Raw genomic sequence first — 26,255 nt, 5'->3', positions numbered from 1 at the left:
AGTAACCTCATCTCATTTACTAAAGCTCCATTGGAGTGATTGTTCCCTGTTCCAAAATGTAGGCTAGGAATTTTCTCCTTTTTTAATTTCCAGGGAAATTGAGGAGTTTTAAAACTGTTTAATAATATTTGTCTACAGGAAAACAATAAAGAGGGAAAAGGCTATGAAATATATGAAGCTCCAATAACATTTTTACTAGGTGTATTTATAAAAATAAATAAACCACTATTAAGAATTAAACTGATTACTTTCATAGTACTTTTAAATACATAGAGGTTTACAGGGTTTTAAAATTACTACATTTTGGAAAATTTGTTTTTTTCTTAAATCTTGGCTGATCATGAAGTAGAAAAGTGTGTTTGTTTTGACAAATCAAGAATCTGAAATTAAAAACTTCAATACTTATAAAAAACATTAGATTTGAGAAAAATATATAAAAAGAAATTCCCATAAAATGAAAGAAAAATAGTGCCTAATAAAATTAATCAAGATTTTAAAATTTTCTTGAAAGCTAACAGTCATCATTAAACACAGGAGCATGAGAAATGCATTACTGCCACTCCTAAATGTTTTAAATAGTCTTGCATTATTACTAATTTTTGAACTCTCACTTAAGGAGAAATTAATGCATCATTATTGCAAACTTTTGAAAAAGAAGTGAATAAGAACGAACTTTTGTGGCAAAATAAAATCTGAATAGCAGTCAGAATACATGTGTTTAGAAAAAAAAAATGAACAGGAGATTAAAATGGGGGATGTGTACACATGGTAGAGTTAACCAAGAGCAAAATTTATTCTTTTAGTAGAGCACTGCTGCCACCTTCTGGACATTTTTGCATGACACCAGAATTAAAGAGAATTGAGAGGCTATATTTTTTAAAGTAAATGTAAATAAACCATATATACTTTAATTTGTTAGGCTCTGAGTCCTGAAACATAGAAACAAACAAACAACTAAAAAATGTAATAAAATAGAGAAAATTAATTGTTTTGTGCATTTTCACTAGTTTGTGAACCATTATCCTGAGGTATGCTTTCCTGGTATACAAAATATTTGCCATCATCAGAAAGATGGTTTAGAAAACACATTTATTCTGAAAGAAAGCTGAAAGACTGAAGCTACTACTATCAACTGAGGATTCATTTCTAAACTATCCAGCATAATTTTTATTTTATTGTAAATCAAATTCTTTACTAAGAGTACATTTCTAATTTGCCAAATATGAAATCAAATAGAAGTTATATATAGAACCCCATACAAGAAAAGACATATAAAACTTAATGTTGTTTAGAAAGCCCCTGATTTGAAACATTTGTTCACATTCCATCTTGTCATTACTTTTTGGTTTGGGATTCTGGATGATGGAATAAAGAACTTCTCCAGTATAAAGAAATACCAAGCATAAAAGACCAATGTGACATTCTGATTTTAGTGAAGTTGGACTCATTTCCACAATCTGCAACATTGTGAAAAATGTTTAAACAGAATTATATTGTAAGTGTTCTTCTAAAATGTTAGGCTGTTGGGGATTAAATTTCAATTAGTGGCTATCTTAATTATTCGAAATAATTGTTAGGCTAGTACTAGTTTTTCAGTTAGGGCATAAGAACACACTATACAAGCAAAGTATAGGCAAACAACTGAACGTCATCATTATGAAATGTTGGCATTAAAACGCTTTGTTGAGTATACGAAATTACACCTACGAAAAATATAAATAGTGAGCTATATGCAGATAAATAATGGTACACGTTTGTTATTACATACTAATCAAGACTGTCTCTTGATTAGTTAAATTTAAGAGCCCATTTTTAACAGGGTGGTGTTATACCTGTGACAAACCTATTTATGCCATGAATTTCCATCAGTTGGCTGATGCCTTAAGACAGGATCAATACACTACACATTTGGAATGCTTTTTACCTTCAGTTTCCTTACGGCATCTCTCACAACTTCTGTTCCTTTGGGATGCTCCACTTCTGTACTGCCAAGAAACTGAAAATGGTCATCTGTGAGACATAAGGCTTTACTGCATTATATATCAAGTCATTTTGAACTATAACATGTGCATAATAGGATGGCTTGATAGTAATGCAAATCTAAATAGTAAATAAATGGAAAAATTAACATATTATTTTACATCCTGCAAAAAACAGTATAACACCTGATCAGATACATTCCTATTATATAAACATTTAAAAAACAAACATACACTTACCTGAATACTTTCTTTATAGATTTTTAAATTTTTTTTCATGGGCAGGCACCGGGAATCGAACCCGGGTCTCCGGCATGGCAGGCGAGAACTATGCCTGCTGAGCCACCATGGCCTGCCCTTTATAGACTTTTACTGAAAAGAAAACTAAAGTTATTGTATAGAAAACAAAGAACTAAAGTTGATCTCAAAAGTAAAATTTAGTTAACACATTAACAATAAAAATTTATCTGTAAATTCAAAGAATATAAAAGATTTTTATTTGTTACTACATTTAAGCTGCAATAGTATACTTCGATAATTAAAATTTGAAAATGGTTTAATAAGGCTATAATTTCAAATCAATATTTTTCATTATTTCTTCGATTATGACATTACATAGCATAGAGAATTTTGAAAGACAAAGCTATTTTTAAATACCCAATATACGTCCTCCACAAAGGCATAACTAAACTAGATTTTTAAAAAATCTTATGGACTATAGTTCTGCTAAGCCTAAAAATATATCTGAAACGTAGTCACTGAAGGCTTTTAGTTAAAATCTGACCTATCAAAAACATTTCATAATTATCACGTTATAATAAAATCTCTACCATAGGGAGAGATAATAACTCCTAAAAAGACATGTAATATCAGTAATTATTCAAGAACAATTAGAATTAAAATATGAATTTGAATTGTATAAAATATTTCTATGCAAATAGGAAATACTCATTAAATTCATGACATATAAAAATCCCCTTGTATTGAAAGCCAATCCATCTCCAGTGTGTTGCATCTGGCAGCTAGCAAGCTAGAACAGTCAGATATAAAATGTGAGTTGAAAATTCAGGAGACAGCTGCTGATATCCTTCTTGATGAGCTCATGGAGAAGGAAAAGTAAAGCTTAGACGCATAAGGTAAAGAGAAATTTCAGTTCTGAAATTATATGATAAAACGATTCCTTTTTCTGACATGCTGAAATCACACTAAATAACTCTTACAAGGGGGCCTAGCTATCAGTATGTACCACTGTGACCTCAAGTTTCAGTTGGTCAGGCCTACGAAAAAGACCAAAGTAAATGGAGAGCTTCTTAGCTTAAAAGGAATTAAAACTGCTACCACGATGTGGGAGACAGCCAAATTCATCCCTTACCCAATGAATCTATAACATTTCTTTCTGTTGCAGATCAATGGTTTTCAATCTTGGCTGCATAATAGATTCCCATGGGAAGTTTCAAACTTCCCTCACTACCTATGAATCTGAAGTAATTGGTCTAGGCCAAAGCCAGGGTCTCCATATATTTTAAAACTCCAATGATTTTAATGTGCCACCAGATTTGAAAAGTGCTATTTTAGATGATCCAGAAAGGGCCCAGGGTGCAAGTAAGAAGAGGGGAGTTAACTCATCAGGAGCATTTAGTTCTGAGTAAATCCATGCGGTAAATCCCAACTTCTCTGAATTAATCATATCACTGAGAGATTCACAATTAGTGGGTGCTCTATATCAACTAGAACAAGAAGGCATTGTTAAGTGACTGAATTAGAAGAAGGAAGAGTCTGGTGTATTTGCTAATGGAAATATTTTCGGAAGAATATTCATATTTTGGCAGAAATGTCATGAGTCATAAGTAGTATATGCAAATAGGCCCAGATGGGAAAGTTATGAAAGAACTCTAAGTGTATTATAAATAAATCAGTCTTTAGCAGTGCTCCAGGAACTGTTTTTATATCTTTCTTTCACACCGGTCTTAATTGAACCATCTGTGGTATGAAACACATGGAGAATGATGGTGGAAATTAAACTACAAAAACATCTTAATATGAAGCTTGTCACTTAACCCAACTTCATTTTATGTAATGTTAAATGACCTATACAGAAATAATTCTTAAAATGAAGAGTTCATTCCTTATATTTCTAATAATTTTAAATTATAAAAAGTCATCACAACAGTTAGCTCAGATTAAATGATTCTTATTTATACGCATTTCACATCTGTATCATTTGTAAAACTCTTAAATATGATATAAATATGATAAAGCATGCTGGAATGAGCTCTAGGGATAAAGATATTGTTCTCTCCTTATAAAATTGTTCTGAAGATCAACTGTCATAAGAGGTGTAAAAACCACAAAGTGTCTTATAATTCTGAGGGATTGTCATTCGTTTATTTAATGACCATTTGGGGAAGACACTCGAGTTTGGTAGGTAATGGAAACCTCATCCTGTACTGAGAGCTAGAAGTGCCTGCGATGTGTTTTACTTCCTTCCGTATTAACATAAGCCTTCGCCAATGGCTGAGATGGTTTAGAAGTACAGAAGTTCAGCTCCTTTGCCTGGAGAGGGTGTAAACACCCAGGTGTAATTCTAAGATGCAGAGCTTCCCTAGGGACCTCGATGAGGGTGGAGCTCCACCTGACACTGCACTCTTCCTTGGTACTTCTCCCCTCTTGTCTTTCCCACTTTTCCCACTCGCTTACTGGTTTCTCCTGGGAGCACTTCCTTAATAAACCACTTGTACCTAAATCTTTGCCTCAAGGCCTGATTCTGGGATAACCTGACTTAAGGCACTGCATAAATGCTTTAGATATTTTGCTGTATAGTACACAAATCCACAAATAATTGAAATATTCTGTCATAAGCACTATAAAAGGTTGCACAAAGTCTGTGGATGAGTGGCAACACTATGGTTTTCATCTTTCTCCACTCTGCCTGGTATACAGTGGAAGAAAATTTGGAACTGAATCATGCCATGGCTAGGGGATTGTCCCCCAGTTCCCGTAAGAAGGGTTGCTAACAAGCTGAACAGACCAGGCCAGAGGAGTTTTGGACTGTAAAATGTGGGGCATGGCCGAATGCCAAATGAGGCACCCTTATTGAAACAAAGAAACTCAGCAGAAGTCCACGGGATGAACTGAAAGTCCACTCACTCCCTTTTCCGGCCTCGTTCTTGGGATACAGGCTGCTAGTGTTTTGTTTTGTTTTGTTTTTTTGTATGCTGTATGGCGGGGTCATATTGCATTTTTTTTCCATGTGAGTATCTCATTATTGCAGCACCATTTGTTGAATTTGTTTTTGTTGGTTTCTTTTGTTTCTTTGTTTGGTAAGTGCATTGGCCAGGAATTGAACTCAGGTCTTCCGCATGGCAGGCAAGAACTCTACTACTGAACTGCCCTTGCAGCCCCTGCTAGCCTTTTAAGAGTTCAGGCAGAGGGATTCATTCCTAGGGAAACCGGCCGGAAAAAAACAGACAACTTATGGTGACATTTGAAGATGTTCACAGTGAAAGACATGATCACTTGATCAATCACCAGTTGATAAGCCCTAACCATGTACATGGAGCTTCCAGTCAGCTTTTGAGGGCGTCATGCTTAAATTTATGTGCACATACTTGAGGAAAATCCAGAGAACAAAACAAAGAAGTAGGAGGAAATGAACTTGAAAGAAATAGACAAAGCAGGTGATAAACGATGGTTAAAGACACAAACAAAAAAAAGAATGCTATAAAATCAACATTCAGATAACAAAATAAAGAGCTCATGGAAATTAAAGACATGACAGGAGGAAATAAAAACTAAAAACATTAGAATATAAAGTTAAACAGTAAGTTTTGGATGCTTATTATTTGTCAAATACTGTTTTTTCAGTTAGGGATAAGAAGAGGACACAAGAGACCAAATTTCCTGCCCTTATGGAACTTACACTTTCATGAGGGGAGCCAAATAATGAACAAATACTATAAGTAGGTAAATTATATTGTATTTTAGAGTGGTGAATGCTCTGGAAAGAAATAAAACAGGGATGAATGGGCAGAAGTGCAGATCGTGTGTGTGAGTGTGGTCGTGTGTCCAAGCGTACATGTGTCTGTGTGTACCATTTAAAATAGAATGGTCAGAGGAGACCTCACTGATTAGGTGAAAGGCAAACTAAGAAGGGAGTGCTCCACCTAGATATCTGGGGGAAAGCATTCAAGGCCAAATAAACAGAAGTGCAAAAAGACAGATTTTTAAAAAGAAGATAGAAAATAGAACCATTAGACAAGCGTTCTAAGTGTGGTTCAAACTTTGGTCCCTGGACCCACAGCATCAGTCTTATCTGGGAAGATGTTATAAAGACAAATCCTACTGAATCTGAGATGCTGGGGTGGAGGTGGGGGGGTTGGGGTGAGGGCCCAGCAATCTGTTTTAATACCTCCTCCAAGTGATTTTGCCGAATGCTTAAATGAGAGAACCACTGCTAGGAGATACAACATCCAACTGAAGTGAGTTCTGAAAATAGAGAAGAGGAAAAACTGAAGGAAGAAAATTATCAAATAAAATTCCTTGAAACAAAGGTATGAGTTTTCAGGCTAAAAGCTTCAATGACAATAATATAATGCACAAAAAGGATTCATTATCAATAACTCCAGAGATAAATAAATGATGATAAAAATTTCAGAGACATACAAGACCACAAAGGATTAGGAATCTGAATGGCATCAAGGTTACACTAGTGATAATGGAATATAAACTACTTCAAATTGTGAGGAAGAAATGATTTTCAGACTAGTTTCAAGATTATGAGGAGAAAAAAAAATGTGTGCTCAAATGTGCAAGTACCTGAAAATTTACCTCCATTCCCCAGTTCTCAGTAAGCTTTGAAGAGAGAAGCATCCTGTGAAGAACGGACTTGAACAAGAAAAAAATGGAATCCAGAAACAGAGGAGGGAATTCAAGAGAGAGGAAATGGGAGTTGCTAACTAATCTTGAGTACGAATAACAGAATAACATCAAAGCAACTGGCCAAGAGGGTAAGTGCAGGTGGGAGTATGGGAAACAGACATGACTAATCATTATCAGCAGCATCATGGTGACTGAAGGGGTACTTGAGGGATGTCTCAGGAAAAGTTATATGAAACCTGGAGGTTATTTGAATCTTTTGACAATATTGAAAGCAGTTTTTAAGGATTGAGGGATAAATTACTTATAATGCTTGGAAAACTAAACAGGTGAAAAATTTCAGTAATTATTTACTCAAGAAAAAAGAGTAATGCAAGAAATGAAACAGGAAGTACATTAAATGGCTTCACTTAGAGTGATATTTACATTGTCATGATAACCCGGACTCACTACAGAGTTAACAAAATGTTTCATTTAAATATTTGGACAATATAGAGGTAGAAGAAACATAAATGCCCCAGTGTGTTTTGTGAGCAGAATCATGCCAGGGGTAGGGTGGGAAGAGGTGAGTTGTGATGTAAGAATGCTAAAAGCTGTATCTTAGTCTTATAAGAGAGTATTGACAGAGACCATGCATACATGAAAAATTAAGATACAGAAGTATAAAAGTTTATCCAGAAACACAGAAGAAAATAAAATAAAGAGAGAAGTATAGAAAATAGTTGCTTCAGAAAATAATAGAAAGAAAGAAGTGTAGAAAATAGTTGCTTCAGTGAGTGCTGGGAGAAGTGCTGGATGGTTTGACTGCTTCACACTATATAAGCCTTGGGGAAATATTTGACTATTTAAAATATGCTAATGTACACAGATCAATTCACGAGGTTGAAATATAAATTAAGACCCCAAATGATAGCAAGTCATTCCTTCAAAACTTTAAGATGTATTTAAGTGCTTACTATGGGTCAAATATGCACTATGCACTGAATACAGAGCAGGGAAAAACATTTCCTGTTCTTGTGGAGTTTACATCCTAGTGAGTATACATTGTGTGTGTACATGTGTGGGGGTGGGAGAAGAATATTAGTCAGAATTGTGGATCAGGGAAACCCTGGACTCAGTGGAAGGTCTAGGAGATTGAGGACTGCCAGAATCATGGGTCCAGGACACCTGCCAGGTTCAAGAGGAAGAGGAGAAGAATAATGCTGCAAAGGGGAAGGAGGTGACTGTTCAGGGAAATGTCAACGGGAACTGAGAAAGTAAAATAATCAATATGATGACTTATTAGCGTTGCCAGATCTACCAAATAAAAATAAAGGATGCCAGTGCTGCTGGGAAAGTAAAATGGTAACAGCCACTCTGGAAAATAGTTTGGTAGTTTCTTTTAAAACTAAACATGCACTTATTCTAGGAGCCAGGAGTTGCATTCTTGGGCATTTATCACAGGGAAGTGACAACTTACGTTCACACAAAAATCTGTGCATGAATGTTCCTAGCAGCTCTATAGCCAAAAGTTGGAAACAACACAAATGTCCTTCAAGAAGTGAGTTGTTAAACAAAATGTAGTACATCTACACAATGGACTTCTACTCAGAAATCAAAAGGAATGAATTATGATGTACACAATATCTTAAGGGAAGTATGCTGGCTGAAAAAAAGCCAATTCCCAAAAGCTCATTTTCTGCTATTTACATAACAGTTAAATACAGGAATATTTATTTTTTCACATTCTCTGAGACACACGTTATTTAAAACTGAGTGAAAATAATTGTTCTAATGTTTTAGCAACTTTATGTGTTAGCTCCTCCTTGTGGCAGAAAAAAATGACCCAATGAGAAGAGAATAAAAGATATCATATTGTTTTGCTTTACACATTTCGATAGAGTTATTTTTCAATATGGCAAAGAGCAAAAGAAGAAAATTATGCTGAATAAGTGTCCTGTGGCAAAGACATAAGACATTAGACCCTAAATAAATACAAGTGTGTCTAATACAGTTGCCTTGTCTTACACTCAGCAGCAAAGCTTTTTTCTGCTAACCTACAAATAACTTTTTTTAATCAATAGCAATGTCTGTTCACTATGGAAAGCTTAGAAACTACAAAAAATTATCAAAGAAAATCAACATCACCTTCTACCTCCTAACCAAGAAGAAACTATATTAAAAATATTGTACACTTCTAAAATTCCATTTTGAAATTAGAAATAATGAGTCAATTGCCATATTAGGCAAACTAAATGAAACAAAACAAAATAAAAACCTCTTCAATTACTACATGCAATTTATTTACTTGTTGGGCATTAGAATGCATGTTCATGCACATGTATGTGTATAAATATAGTTTCAAATTTTGGCTATTGGTTTAGTTATTTTAAAGGGTTGAGGTTAAAGTATTCATTATGATTCTAAGAAATATAGAAGATAAGAAAGATATAAAACAGAAGGGGCATTTAGAACATATTAGGCTGTGAAGATGAAAGTAGTTATTTAAAAGTATGTCTATTCTTAGTTTATATGATTGGAAAGTGTGGCGATACTATGTATTTTCTTCACAGATTTTCTGAACTATATAATGTCTTTTAAAAATCATCTATGAAGCCTTTGACAAATACGGAACAAATTTCTGAAACTCTAAAATTATATATTCCCATCAAAAATATTCCAAACTGTGCATATCTCAATACAATACATTTTGAATACTTATCATACAGATACGCTTAAGACAGGCATTTTAGAGGTTACAATTGTTGAAAATAAAAGTATAACAATGTCATCAAACTTGCTATTATAATAAAAAAAATTACCTTACAGACTTCTTAAAATGCTAAGATGTTTCACATTTGGCATAATGTTTTCCAAAGCTCCCTCAACTATTTTTCAATTACTTAAAATGATACAAAGACTTCTTTAATAAACTAATACTAAGTGATTTCTGTATTCATCTTCATTTTTTCCAGTTCTTTCATAGTATTGCATTTTGTCCACAATAAGCATTTTACAAAACCATGTGTGAAAATTTGAATTTTCAAATATTACTTAAAATATTTTCAAATATTACTTAAAATGAACTTTTTATTATTTTCACATGAAAGAATAAATAGACTGTTTTATGACTTATTCTTTTCCAGTAGAGAGCAGTGTTGGACATCATATGGATTCATTCATAATACCAATTTGCTTGTGCTTGCTCAGATGTTTTAGAATCATGCTACGAAGTAGGGTTTTTATAAATACCAGAATAAATAGTTAAAATAAACAATGAAATAATTACTAAGTCTAACTTCTATGAAATTCTACAGTATTTAACTTAAGAAGCTAATTTATAGCAGAATTATATGGAATAAAAATGTTTTTTAAATAAAATTCAAAATATGCCAATTTTATATAGATAGTATCTTTCTACATCATTTTAAAATATCAAGGAAAAATCATTTCTACCTTGTGTAACATACAATCATTATATCTCATCAAATTTAATAAATATTGGTGACACAATGACCAATGGATAGTTATTAGAGAAAAAAATAAATTAATATGTCCCTATTGTTATGCCCATATGTACAAAAAAAGCAGTACTTAAATCTTCTTGCAACTCAACTACCCACAATAGATAAGCCATATAGGAGTAAGCCAATTTAATTTTAAAATCTTTATTCAGCTGACTTGCCATGTCACAGTGTCAAGCAGTGCAAGAAAAAAAAAATTAAAGCACATCATAATAGTAAATTGCTAAAGGATCAGTATCAATTGGATTTAAATCTATTACTTAGTCACCGACTAAATAGTCCTTTTTAAGGAGTCACCATACTCCTTAAATAAAAAAAAAACATTAAAATAGATCCAGCAGAAAGAAAGCTTATACAATACTTTTAAAGGATGTTTTGATAACAAAAAAATATCAGACTCTATTAAAAAGTCAACAACATATATATTTGAATTGATTTTAGGTTCTTGCTTAAGTACAGTAAATTTCCATTACACTATGTTTATTCGTATTTTTACATGGATCCAGAGTGTATTATGCTAGTAGCCTCTTGTCTTTAAAATAAGATCTCGAGTTTAAGCCAAAACAAACCTACTTCCTATAAACAAGAACTATGCCCGTTGCCCAGCATGCCAGGATCTTCCACACTGAACTTTATATCACACAGCACAGTAAGGAGCAGTGAGTTCAGTTTCTGGAGGCCCATTCATAGTCAGACATCTTTCGAAGTTGAGGAGTGAGACAAGTAACACGAAGTCAGAGCATTCACTTGTATTATTATCAATAGAAGTATTATAAAAATCAAACACCAGCTTACACAGAAAACCAAAATCACAGGCTTTGGAACTAAATGGGCTCTACCGTGCATTTTCTCCTTTAAGAATACGCCTGTAAAATGACATGGGCTGTGGGATATTCGTGCATAACTGCTATTATTTTATAGATGTGAAAACTGAGGCCCAGAAAGGTGAAGTGATTCCCCAAAGACACAAAGCTTGTTAGTAGCTGACCTAGGACTAGGTTCCAGGTCTCCCAATTCTTAAGACACGTACTTTTTTCTAACACTACCTTAAGTAAAGAGGAATAGAGGGCGGGCAATGGTGGCTCAGTGGCAGAATTCTTGCTTGCGGAGCTGGAGAGCTGGGTTCGATTCCCGGAGCCTGCCCATGTCAAAAAAAAAAAATCATATAGTACATTGGACATAAGATTATTAGCTAATATTATAAAGATATTACTCATCTTTACCACATCCATCGGGGTAATTAAGATTTATGCTCTGTCTACTGTGAGGTGTACTTAAAATCTCAGAAGTTAAGAGCATTGGGTTGGTTTTATAACAATATAATCTGTGATTCCAAACTCTGATTCCATCATTTAGTTACGAATTTATTCATAAAACAGGGATTAACTCATAGAATTGTTCTGAGAATTAAATGAAAAAATGCAGAGTGAAAGGCACAAAGTGAATAGTCAATACATATATCCTTAAAAATTAAAATATAATAGCCCAATAAAACCAAACAAGCAAAAAACCACAGCAGGCAAAAAAGAGATACCCCATCCACAATGGACTGTGGGGTAAACAAGAAACAAATCTACTTTAAGCTACAGAGGATTTGATTCTGTTTTTTGAGGCAGCTAGAATCCTCACCCCTACAAACACAAGTATAATTTTTTTCTCAAAAATTTTTGAATATTTACATTTAAGCATTTTAGCCTCTTACATTCTGGAGCACTAGAAGGAGAAAATCTGAGAGGATCATATGGTAGCCCATGACAAACTCTGGGATCTGTCCTGTAAATACTTGTAGAAGCGTGCTTTGAAAACTATTGCTTTTTTATTTCTTTGCTTTGTATATATGTTACACTATACAATAGAAAAGTAAAAAAAAAAAAATCAAAACCACAATGAGATACCATTTACATCTATTAAAATGGCCACTATCTAAAAAAAACCAACAGAAAATTATAAGTGTTGGAGAGGACACAGAGAAATAGGAAATTGATTCAGGGACTCAAACACATTTTCACACCAATGTTCAAAGTGGCATTATTCAAAATTGCCCAATGCTGGACACAACTCAAGTGTCCAACAACTGGTTAATGGATAAGGAAAATGCAGCATTTACACACAAGGTATATTTTTCAGCTGTAAAAATAAATGACTTTCTGATACGCGCAACAACATGGATGAACCTTGAAGATGTCACGTTGAGTGAAATAAGCCAGGCACACAAGGACAAATATTTTACTATCTTATTGTTATGAACGAATTAGAATAAGCAAACTCTAGAATATAAGTTACCAAGTGCAGCATGAGGGTAGGACATATAGAAGAATTTTTGCTCAATTATAGAGAGTTTCTATTTTGGATGATAGAAAAGTTTTGGTATGGATGGTGGTGGTGTTAGCACAACATTGTGGGCATAATTAACAGCAAAATTATATATTTGACTGTGGTTAAAAGAGGGGAAATTTTAGGTTGTATATGTGTTACTAGAATAAAACTGTTTTAAAAATCTATGGAACTGCACAACAACAACAACAAAATTTTATTGACTATTTTCAAAATTGATTTTCTGAAAGAATAAAAAACTCTCATACCAAAAATACCTATCTCGTTGCAATTTTAATAAAATTTAAACATAACTTTTGAGACAAGTTGGATGTTTAGGATATTAAGATACATCATTTATACATTAATACATTGATTTTTAGATATTTTCTAATAATTAACTTTTCAAAGAGATTAAGTACTATTTTGTTAAATATATTCTTAATTGCTTTATATTTTAGGAAGTGAGAATTTTAAATTTCATTTATAATTAGTTATTGCTACTATAGGAAATTACCCTTGTGTATGGTCAGCTTACCAAAGTCTTCTATTAAGCCTGTAAATTTTCTTTTTTGAATTGAGACTTCTGGAATATAATTAAATCATCAATAAAGGGAAATATTTCTTTCCTTTTCCAGTGCTGTTATGAGTTATTTCATTTTCCTTGATTATTATATTAGCTACAAAACAGTGTTGAGTAATAATGATAATAATTATCCATATTTCATTCTTAGTTTTCATTCTTAATATCTTTGCAATATATATGCATTGCTGTAGTTCAGGTTTAAACTTCTGTATCCACGCCAATGAAATCTGTCCAAATAAAAAACAACTTACCAGGAGAAATTCCTAATATTTCAAGTACTTCTCAGCTTTTCTGAGCTAAATTTCTTTTTCTCCCTTTTTAAGAGAACATTCTTTAAATGAATTAGCATCTCTCTTATTTCAGGAGATAGCATTCCAGTACTTACTCTCTGTATATTATTATTAACATCATCAATATAATCATTATAATCATCATTATTCATATTACCAATCCATTTCAAAAAATATTTATGTGCATCATCTGGGTGTCAGGCAGTGTTCCAGACATTGCAAATACTGCAGTAAACCAAACAGATCAAAACTCCTGACTTGCTCATTCTGTTACAGATTATACCCTCATCTTCAATTACCAGAGAATGTAGCTATGTTTTCTTACAAGTTCTTTCCTTCCTTTCTCCCTAGAGCCTCATTATTTGAGTATAATTCAAGTAGACTACAACAAGAGAGCCTGCAGGTGTATGATAATTGCCACAGCTGAATTGTGTTTTGAAATCTTAAGCTACCTGTGGAAGACCTCACCCCAAGCTGTGAGCAGAACTTCTCCTTCACACTTGAATATCACAGGAAACAAGTGATCACCTTAAGGGACTTTATTACTCAAACTGCATCCCTAATTTCTTTAGATCAGGAGGAAAATCTACTTTTCAGGTCTTGATAGGGTTGTGCATCGTTTTTTTGAGTGATAAATGAGGGTGCGCTAACACTCCTGAAAAGCAGAATTATTTATTTCTTTTAATGGACTTTCTGTCCATGATTAATATGGCCTAATGAACTTTACAAAGCACTGCCGTACACAGAGCTCTTCTTAGTGTGCCATTACGGTGAATGTGGTTTGGTGGAACCCAGCCAATGATGTCGGAGTCACATGAGCACAAGGTTTGAATTCTGGCTTCACCACTTACTGTTTATGAATCTTAACATCTCTGAGCAGCAGCTTCTTATTTTGTATCTTTTCATGGTACAAAAGAAGATATTAATCTTTTCTGGATCTATATCCCTATACTTACAAGTGGGTTCTTAGCAAAAATCGCATGGGTAAAGTACCTAACACATAGTAAACAACAACAAATGTTCCCAAATGGTTAGTGGCTTTAATTCTATTCAACAACAGTTACTGGTTTTCTTATTTTATACAGTTAACATCATGCTATTAATAGGGCTTAAAGGGATAAATCAGTCTGCTGGGAAGCTATAAATAAATCTGCAGGGGACTCTGGCTAATTAAGTGACTGATGTGGAAACACAGAACCATAAAATATCTAGATGTGGCTATGTAGCAGGGGAAAGACTGAATTGTTCTCTATTTTCCTGTCATCACTGTCATCCATCGCACATTAATGAGTCTTCCTTGCAATCAGAAGCAGATTCAAGACTGTATATTGTTTTATCTCAGCCACCACGATCCTAATTCTCTCTTGGCTGCTGTAAAAGTGAGCGACTATTCTGCTTTGACTACTACAACTCATTATTCACACTCCTGTTATAATTAAGCTGGTTCTATATACTTCTAACTTCAATTTGATAATTCAGTTTATGTCTTTTAAGACCAGGCTTTTTCTCATCTTTTTAGAGTTAATTCTATTTAGTTTGGTTTTTTTTAACATTTGAAGACAATCATCACTAATTAGGGCAACACATTCCTCACTGAAAGGTTTAATTGGTTTTGTTTGATCCCTACTATATGCTCCTTTTATTTGATTTTCTTTGGCCTTTAACAAAAATCAATAGAACCATATTCCTGGACAGCTTCTGAGTGCATTTTTCAGCTGCCCTTTGGAAGTTCTAATCCTGGCATTAACATAGACCTTTATGTTTTAATTGGAATACTTCTAAAAATTTAAAAACTAATTGTGGCTGTAATTACAAATTTTATAAAAACTTCCCTCTAGACATACAGAGCTATACTGAAATGCATTATCCTTCTCAATAAGAATTATACATTTCTACTTCCCATAATATATTGACGAATATATCAAATACTCAAAGTTGCCATTTTTAGAATGCATAACTGATATTTGACATGAACCTTACCTTTACACAGTTTCATTTATTAATACTCCTCAAATTTAAAGAAAGCTACTTATTCTTAACATTTTTAATTTAAGAATTTTGTGACATGGCCACTTAAATTTCTTACTCATCAGCCTTAATATAAAATACATATGCTAACTCAAGCCTGAGAATAATTTACTATTTTCATTTAAAACAGATAAATGCAATTAAAATGTGAAATAAAGAATGTATGAGCATGATATTATTAGAATCATGATATTTATTTGCATTTCATTTCAAGGATAACAAGATATAAATTTCAAAATTATTTATATCCATAGAAGTTATGGATGCTGCTACATATAAGAAGTACGAAATAAATGGCATTCCCTTAGCCCCAAAAATATGCATTGTGTTACAGGATATTCACGTTGAAACATCTGCACAACGGTAGGGTAGTGTCATTCTATAAAGTCCAAGTGAATTCCATACCAGAATTTTATTACAGACTGAAAACTACTATCATATTAATAGGATTAACTCTTTAAGTGAAAGCAGATAGTATTTCATATTGCAGGCAACTTGAGAAAAGGCCCTTTTCCAGTCCTTGATGACATCCCTTTGGAACTGGAGAGTCCTCAGTTGATAGAACCTGATCTGTTAAGCTATGTCTATAGAAATCCTATCAGCAGCCTGCTGGAAGGAATGCAAGGTGGAACGATGGTAGAACAAATAGGAGAGAAAGGCAAAAAATGTTCTCTTATTCTCTAAACACTGTCTTGTTATCTTCTCTGCAGAAAGGCTGCTTGACTTGCTGCTATAAAAACATTTCTTGAGAGAAGGAAGAAGTTCAGGTTGTGGTCAGTTCTTTCCTACATTGATTGATTCTCAGCTTATTATTAGGATAGCAAATTTACCAACTTAACAAATAAACTATGTGTAAAATATGAATCCCCACATAAATGCTGAAGTTAAGGGGCTTTATTTTTCTTAATTCTTGTTGTTCTCAAAGATTGGATGTTACTGAATAACAAAGTCTAACTTCACTTTGCATAATGATATAGTCTTATGTTTAATATTTGGGCTCATGGAGACTAAGAATTGAATCCTGGTTCTGCTGTTACTTAATATTTTTGATCAATCGGCTTCATATCTCCAAACCTGTTTTCCTTTATAAATTAGGTAGTGATATTTCTATATAAGATCCTTCTGGGGATGTCTGACATAACAGAACAATCCAGTTTAGACAGTGATTGGAATGGTGCAACCCCTCTGGAAGGCAGTGTGGTGGTTCCACAGCATGCTAAGTATAGGTTGCCATATGATCCCACAACTCCGTTATTAGGTATGTACTTGAAAGAACTGAAAGCAGGGACATGAATGGACATTTTCATACTGGTGTTTACAGTGACAGTACTCACAATTTGCGATGGATTGAGGTAGTCTTAGGGATATATCGACTGATGAATGAAAGGGTGAACTGTGGTGTACACATACAGTGGAATACCGAGTGGCTACAAGAATGAGTGAAGTTGTGAGGCATGCAATTAGGTTAACGAATCCTGAGGACAGTATACTGAGTGAAATAAGGCAGGAACAAAAAGACAGATATTATAATGCCTCACTAATATGGACTAGCTACAATATGCAAATGCTGACAATTGAATCTGAGAGCACAGGTTACCAGGGAAAGGCTTATTGCAAAGGTTCCTTTGATGGGTTACTGTAATGATGTCCACTGTTAAATTACACGGTATGAATGCACTTCGTAGGTGTGTGATAATATCATTAGTGAGCTCACACAGTTGGTCAACTATCTGGTAAAGTCAGTCTAAAGCAATCACAGAGGCACACTGGTTCAGTGACTGTAAATTGCTTTAAGACTGAAACTCATGTTGTTAAAGGACCCTGTTCATTTAAGCTGAGGTAAAGAATTCAGGAAATATGTCACATGAACGATCTTAATGCCCCCGATTTATAGGTCCAGATTTCAATTCAAGGTTTGTGTACGTGTGTGTGTGTTTATGATTTTCCAAATGAAAACTCCATGGCATATTTTAGAATAAACTAGAAGCATAATGCTGGCCATAGCTTCTGCTCATGAAAACAAAAAGACTAAAACAGCAACTGATTTTCCAGGTGATCCATTTAAAGTTTCATTTACTGGAAGAACAATATGTAGAACATATCCAAAGAATTCCACACTATGTGTATCTGCTTGAGAATATTTGTTGGCAGGAGATCACTACTTTATAAGAACATCTGCTCTTATATTAAGGGCTCTCTATATTATAATGCTCCTCATAGTATGGATTTGTGTTGGGGAGAATGACAATGAAACAAGAGCTAAAATGTTGAAGGGATGAAGAGAATCACTTCGGGATTGTAGATGGTTTCAATAAGGTGAGGTAGGGTGGTATGATTTGAGGGTCTAAGATTGAAATCTGGGGGATTTTAGGGAGGAAGAAGAAAGAAGGACAGTCAATTCACCTGTCATACCAGGTGGTGATAGCAGGTGTCCTGGGAACAGTGGTGGGAAGGTAACTGTTGTTCTCTCGCTGTTTGTTGAGAAGCAACAAGGTAACCTGTCCTCAAAGGAGAACTGTTTTCAGGTGGAGCTAGAGGAGAGCACACGGCTCACAGAAGAGGCTAAAAATAAAGAGGAATTAGCTGATGATTGATCTTGAGTTCCAAGTGGCTGAAGCCTAGTGGTTTCTTCAAATAAAAATGGAAAACATGTTTTATATTCTACTCATTTTTTAAAAAAAGCATCACTATGTTCCAAAATGTATTTTAAAAGTGGCTTACAAGGGGTGCATGGGTGGTTCAGTGGTAGAATGCTCGCCTTCCATGAGGGAGACCCGGGACCATTCCAGGACCATGCCCCCTCACCCCGAAAAAAAGTCATTTACAAAGAGTGATAAAATAGAAGAAAACAAACAAATTAGAATAATAAACAAAAGGAAAATAAAGCAAGAAGTTAAAATAGAAGTAGATACATAATCAAATACTACATAAACCTGTAAATTTGCTAGATGTGAATCATAAATTAGACAACAAATTATTCAGCAGTCAAAATAGAGAGGCACAATCAGTTAACCATAAAATTCACTGTTGATAAGATAAAAATAAGAATTGTTTCATATATATTATGGTACTTTGATTTGCAATTGGATCAATATGTAATTTCACTGGTAGAAGTGTTTGATAGGTCCTTAAATTTCAAATAACCCACTAGGTATTTGGCTTATTTTTATAATAACTATGCATATGAAAATCAGTTTCATGGTCTTTACTCACTTTTTTCAACTCATCATCTTGTCTGCTATTTTCAAGAACTTTGGCACTGAAGGGTATATACAGAACGTAGGAAATTCAAGACTAGCTTAAAGAACAGTTCTTAGTATAGTTCACCCTTCACCGAACCCCTAATTTTCATAAATCCCAATGAGTTTTGAGTCAAGCCTTCTAAATTGAAACTATAGGAATCAAGGTACACTGCCAGTTATTTTTCAGAAAATACATTCTTCGTAGAGCTTTCCTATCTCTATAGTGTTAGTGTTGGAATCATGCCATTCCCACCTTTAGTACAAGTAGTGACAGCTGAATCCTTTCTACAACTCAGCTTTCCTAGGTATTGTTGTCAGCATTACTTTTGAGATATTCAAATCCTGAATCAAGGAATGGTCATCATCAGAAAAAAAATGTGTTGGGCAGATTAAGATAGTTTTTAAAGGAATTATCAAGACTTCATTTTAATAACTATATATTGACATAAAATTAAATCCAAAAAGTTAGAATATAGAATATAAGTATAGATTTTTGAGAAATAATGTAAATGAGTATGTATTACTAAAACTTTATATTGTACAGTATTATCAAAATGAACATGACTGTAGTATTACTAACTAATCAATGCATATGGCATTAGCTGGGCCCAGTTGTTTGTAGGATGGATTCCATGAATGGTATTACATGCAAAACCCACAGCAGTCATGCTCATTTCTGGTTATATTTATAGGAAAAGGAGACATTCCAGGAAAAATCCATTAAAATTCCTTTTAAAAGCTTCTTCAAGAAATTATACTGTGCTGGTATTTTTAAATATTCAGAGAGTAAACAAAATTCTTACAGATGTCTAGATAGTATAAACAAAAAGCCAAGTTCTAACATGTATTGACACCTACTATGTGCCATACACTGTATAAGCTGTTTCAGATAAAATAGCTCATTCTAAGGAAAGAAAAATATCAAGAACAATTCCATAAGTTTGAAGATTATTTTTTACAGGTCAGCCATCTTTATTTTTTCTAAATTAGTTTATTCCCCATTTTGATAGTGTATGCTCCTAAGTAAAATTGAAGGCAGACAATTTCAACCTCTAGCAAGAGACTTACTATCCATTTTATATAAATTAAAATTATAAGTATTACCTTACAGAGATAGAAAATAATTTAGTATATACTTATATCACTAGTAACAAACATGCAATAATATCTTTATTAAAAATGAGTATAGGTTCAAGAAAGTATTCTGACAAAATTAGTAAAAAATTAGTTATAAAATCTACAGGCACTATTTCCTTAAGAATTGAGTCACCAGCCATAGGATAATCATAATATTTTAAACGCTTATAGGAAAATCTCCTGCCATGACCATCAGATACAGCTCTCCCCCATATCTCTCTCTCTTTTTTCGCTGGAGCTTGTCAGTGGTACATACATCCTTTTCCACTCTAAGCACCCCTATACTTTCCCCATTCCTTTCCAGGGCTCTTCTAAGCACTATAATTCCAAAAGAGCATGAGTAGACGATGTTCATAAAGTTAGGGCAAAATAATACAAATGTACCTTTGGATAAAATAAGGTTAATAAGTTGAGGGATAGAAAATCGGAAACATGGCTTTGTAAACTCTGGCATACACGAGAGTGGGATGCAAAGATCTTGCACGGGTGGGAAAGGCTGGCTGGGAGAGGAAGAGAAGAAGGCCTGCCTAGCAGATACGTTCTGGAAGAAGATGTGACAACAGGACACTTGTTCTTTTCTTTTTCGGAAGATATCTAGGAATAAATCACTAGAAACTGCATATTAGAAGAATAGGAGACTAATGAGGGATAAGACATAGGACCATCTCTTCTAACAGAACAGAACCAGGGTTGTCCAGTTCTATGGAGAGCAAATTTCAGGAAAAACAGGTTAGCAATCCTTTGCTCCATGTCACAACTCTTCTACCTGTTGCAAACTACAGGAGACAGTCTTTACTTACATAAGACAAAGAGTTTGAAGTTCAAATACTTGGTGGCATGCCATAGTCATTAGAGTACATGCTCTGAAACCATGCTGTCTGGACTCTCTGGATTATTTAACTGTGTAATCCTGGGGAAGCTATTTAATTTTTTCTAAACCTCAATTTCATTATCTTCATACGTCATAATGGTAAACAAGTTGGTTAAAATATATACAGAGTTGTTGTAACTATGTGCTTAACTGATAGGATTATCATGAGGATAAATAGATAATGTGTGTCTGACAGTTAATGAGCAGCCAACAATACTAGTAGGATTATTATTGCTGCTGAGTTATAACAAGGTGATCAGTCAGTGCATGCCAATGACCAGACTCTAACTTTTCCCAATTTGATAGAAACTGGGGGGGAGGAGGGGGGATAGTGTACATGGATTCAGGAAAAGGGAGGGCTGGGAAGAAGAGGAGTTACCACTGAGAAGGCAGGGAAGAGCAAGCTGAGGAAGGCAGGGGATTACGCGGTCAAACGACTATATACTCCATCAAGTCTTGGAGTCAAAAGTGGACATACACTTACAATAGAGTATTATTCAGCCATAAAAAGGAATGATGTTCTGACACATGCAACAAGCAATGCAGATGCACTTTGAAGACATCACCTTGAATGAAATAAGCCAAACATAAAGAACAATTATTAAATGATCTCACTGACATGAAATAGTTAGAATAAGCACAGAGTCAGGCACTAGAATACAGGTCCAGGGGCTAGGCTGGGGTAAAGAATAGGAAGTTAAAGGTTAATTGTAAAAGAAATGGACATAAAGGAAATCTTGGTGACTATATTTCTTTACTAAGCAAATATTTCTGAAATACAGCTTAAGAAAACATTTCCAATGCAATAAGTCACTTCTTATTTTTACCACAATCAATTTTACTGTATGAACCTTTTCCCCCAAAGATTTATTTGTCCACGTACTATCAGCACAATGGATTTTTCAGATACTACCATTTTCTGTTTTATTCTCATAAATCATCACCTTAAGGCCATTCTGATGCTCATTAACACTGTCACAGTGGGTGAGCAGGAGTGGACAGAAATGAAACAAAAGCCACTCAATTTTGCTGTGTATTATTAGCTTCCTATAAAGACTGGTAGGGGACAACGTGGACACTATTGATTGAAGCAGGCTTTATCTGTGCATTTTTTTGTTTTGCTATTTGTACCCTCCAATATAAAGAAAATAACCTGATCTTTCTCAGTGCTTCTCAACTATACTACATCAAAATGCAAATTTCTAGAATTTAGCTAGAATTACTAAATCAAAATGGGGTAGGGAGGAAATCGGCATTTTTAACAAACACATCACTTTTTAAAAACCCCTGATCCATCCCAAATAAACCCAAATAAGATTAATTCCACATATTCAATAAGAAGGCTTTTCTGTGCCACAAAGCATCGTGGTAAATCTTGAGCTAGTAAAGGACATGCATGCCTTATTGCTAAATTATCTGTCTCTATTAGAACAGTGCAGAAAAGGAGTGCGCAGTTTTGTTTTGTTTTGTTTTCCTGGTGCATGGGTAAGCACCAGGAAATGAACCTGGGTCTCTGGCATGGCAGGTGAAAACTTTGCCTGCTGCAGATTTTTTTTAATGGGTGCAATAGTATAGCTAGTAGCAGCACTCCCACGGGACAAAAGCACAACATTCTCAAAGGCAGTTTTCTCATTTTATAAGCTTCTATGCAGGAGGTTGCTTTAATGTAAAGTCTAATATAAAAGATAATAAAATAGTACCTCTATCTTTATCTGTTAAAAATGTGCAAGAGTATTTAGGGTATATGCTTCTCCCATCATATATTCCTGAAGGTGAAAAAGGCAACATGGAGAGGAAAAGCATGACATTTCAAATGGGTTAGAACCTAAAATAACAGTATCTGCATGTAAGACTTGGTGTTACTTTTTACAAGATGTGAACTTAGACAAGCATTCTGAGGTTGTATTCCTATTTATAAAATATAATAATGAGCTATTCCTACCTCATGGAAACGTAAAAGTATAAACAAACATAATGTAGTGATATTTGGCAAGGGGGCATGGCAAGGTGCAAAGGTGTAGAGGCTACTACTCTAAATGACATATGTAATTTTGTAGTTCACCGGAAATGTCTTTCTGAAATTTGTTGTCACTTTTCAGACACTTTTCCATAAGGCAGGGTGAGGTTTATATGCAATAAAATGTGATGACCCTACCTATTTAATATCTTAAAGGAACCTGCTCATTACACAGAAAAAAAAAATCTACTTTATGTTTGCTTAGGTTCCAAGAAAAATGCTTATTGGAAAGATGTTTTGCCAAGGTGAATACAGCCAGATTTAAAACTCTATATCATTTGTCCCTCAATCCGTAAAATGCAATAAATTCTTATATATACACACACACAGATATACATTATACACTGTAATGATTTAATTTCAGTGGACTGTATCCTCCAATATAAAGAAAATAGCCTTATCTTTCTCAGTGCTTCTCAACTATACTACATCAAAATGGAAATTTCTAGAATTTAGCTAGAATTACTAAATCAAAATGGGGTGGGGGGAAATCGGCATTTTTAACAAACACATCACTTTTTAAAAACCCTTTGATCCATCCTAAATAAACCCAAATAAGATTAATTCTGCATATTCAATAAGAAGGCTTTTCTGTGCCACAAAGCATCGTGGTAGATCTTGAGCTAGTAAAGGACACGCATGCCTCATTGCTAAATTACTGTCTCTATTAGAACAGTGCAGAAAGGGAGTTTAAGTTAATCGATATCATTGGATAAAAGAGGAAACGGAACATTCCCACTCCATGTGATGGAAAGAAGCCAAAATGAAATTCTGACTACGAACTCCTTCTCCCCAGGAAGGCAGCTTTCACCTGATCTTCTGCAAGTGCCTTTCTTAATTGGGAAAACATCCTTTCCTTTGAGGGTGTTGAAACTTGAAAATTCTAGTTTGTTCTGACATAAGTTCCCAGCATGAAAGAAGTTTAAAAACAACTGTTTTTTTCTCCTTCTTATAACAGGTTTCTCACAGGAGTTGTTAGAAGTCTTAAAATGCAAGATCACAGCATTTGTCTTTTAGCTGTTTATAGTTTATTGAGTTGTCACAAAATACCATGCTCTAAATGCTGGCCATTTCATTGTTTCTTGGATTTCTTCAACCTGGATGTTCTAGAGACCTAAAATTCCATGTCTAAAACCGAAAGCGACCTCTCTGACGTAGTGTCTCACGATCTCCTATTTCAAATTTAAGGCCATTTTTATCATCCTATCACCCAGGAATGCAACTGCAGAATTGTCCTTAACTTCTCCCTTTCCATCACTTCTCTTTTCCATTAAATCATAAGGATGTATCTACTCAAAATACTCCTCACTTCTCAACTCTACTTAATTGGAGTAACACACGTTGCCTCCTGTTGAGTGTTTCTTTAATTGCCTTCTGCCTACAACGTTTCTCTACAAGTGTCTCAGATTGTATTACTCTGTTTATGTCACTTCCCTGGAGAAAACTCTTTATGTGTTCTATTAACACCTGAGGGAAATGGCATATTCCCATCAGATACAGTACTGGCAAGGGCTTCACCTCTTGGGAATATTTGTGAACTGTTCTTCATAAATTTTTTGCACTTATTTCCCTTAAATTAATCATGATGACAGCTGAATAAAACTAAATACTATTACCACTAATAATAATAAATCAATAATTTGGGTTAATTGAATAATAATAATTCAATGTTTATGAAGTGCTTACTATGTGCCAGGTACTGTTCTAACATGTTGAATGTAATTAGATACTTAACCTTACAATCCAAATTATTATCTCCATTTTATAGATGATTAAACTGAAGCATAGGCAAGTTAGATAACCTATCCAAGATCACATGGCTAGTAGTTAGCAGAGCAACCATTTGAACCAAGGTAGTCAGGATCCAGAACATAAGACTTCAATCCTCTTAATACTTTAACTACGTAGAGTGTTATCTATATACACTACAGCCATAGTGAACCATTAGACTTTCTAAAATGTGTCATTTTCCACAGTGTCTCTGGGACTTTGCATATCTTATTCCCTCTAACTGTAATGGCCACCTCACCTCAATTGTGAGGATTATTTCTACTGTTTCTTTAATAGTATCTTTAGGAAATCTTTCTTCAGCCCTCCTTCAGTTACTTCTCAATGTTACTAAGGAAGCAGAGTTAATGGGATAGAAAAAAATTAAAGCTGGACTGAGCCTGCTCTGTGCATATTTCTGGGATATATTGGAATTCCGGTACCGATGCTTGCCCAAGTTAAGAATAAACTTTCCTGAAACCAAGATTCCATTTATATATTTTTGGTGGCTTATAATCTACAGATGAGATGTGTCTTGTTTGACTTTAAAAAGGCCCCTAGACAGATGTGCTGGAAGTTTCTCAGACACCTGATACTTCTATGTGCATTCTTCCTCTTACTGTAATACTTCTTTTGCTTTCATTACAGCCTTATGTGAGTATAACTCAAGGGGTATTGAGTGTCCTATCAATCATTGAACCTTGTGTAGTTCTTGGTGGTTCCCTTCCATAAGACTGTGGAGCCAGCATATTACACACCTGGAGTCTGGAACCTAATACATGCTCAAGAAGACTGGGTTGAGCCAGCACATAATCAGATGTAAAGTAAATATTCACATTCATTAGCTGTTCTAGAACTACAAACTTGCCTCTTGGAACCGGGCTTAAAGATTATTAATTTATACACTAAAATCAATTCACTGTAGATAACATTGCACACATCATCTCAATATGAGATGATTTATGGTGAAATAGAAAACAATATTATTTAAATGTGTGAATAACTGTAAACCTTTTTTTAAACTATATAGATCCCCTTTTAGATTACTGGTCACTGAAAGAGCCATTGCACTTTTAGCCAATTAACGCCCTGATGTTTGGATCATGTACTATAATGTTATTTGTGTAGGCATTCTTTTCCATTTTTACTACATTCGATATCATACAGAGGGACTTCAGTTAGGATACATACTTAATAAATGGTAAAGGAATAGTATTCATAAACTAATTTATGACAAAAGTCCAAGATAAGTTGTTCAAGGATTGTAGATACAATGCTTATAAATGTATGTTCTATGTCACCTCTCTACTGTTAGATTTTTCTCAGTCTTATTTACTTTTCCATACAGGGACAAATAACTCATTGATCACAATATTTAATTTATTCCTTTAACCTGCTCTGTCCACACACATAGATAAATGCAAAAAATTATCTATAGCTTTGAGTGAATTTCTCAAATAATTAATTTAGCTTTTATTTCCTTGCTGTATTTCTAAACACTCTTTAAAGTACTAAATTTACCCACATTTCTCCAGCAAGATTTGAGCATATTAAGTCTCAATTCATTTTTTTTCTCATTAGTTTTTGCAATGTATTTTTTAGTCTAAATATTTACAAATGAAATTAGCTCCTTTGCTGGTAAGAACA

General features: G+C 34.2%; 1 protein-coding gene across 10 annotated transcripts in view; it reads right to left on the bottom strand.

Moving 5' to 3' along the window:
- GULP1 (GULP PTB domain containing engulfment adaptor 1) overlaps window positions 1–26,255 on the bottom strand; it is a 296,264-nt gene that overhangs the window by 48,426 nt on the left and 221,583 nt on the right. For 9 of the 10 annotated variants that reach the window (XM_077154398.1, XM_077154400.1, XM_077154396.1 and 6 more), the window contains one exon: window positions 1,925–1,996. In XM_077154398.1, the coding sequence (XP_077010513.1) occupies window positions 1,925–1,996 (72 nt within the window). Of the gene's footprint in view, window positions 1–1,924; window positions 1,997–2,219; window positions 2,357–26,255 lie in introns of those variants that run through there. The other variant, XM_077154401.1, reaches the window with a different exon arrangement.

This window comes from Tamandua tetradactyla, chromosome 3 (assembly GCF_023851605.1).
Source record: "Tamandua tetradactyla isolate mTamTet1 chromosome 3, mTamTet1.pri, whole genome shotgun sequence".
Taxonomy (NCBI): Eukaryota; Metazoa; Chordata; class Mammalia; order Pilosa; family Myrmecophagidae; genus Tamandua; species Tamandua tetradactyla.
The sequence above is the reverse complement of the archived record's forward strand: the minus strand, read 5'-3'. Positions and strand labels throughout refer to the sequence as shown.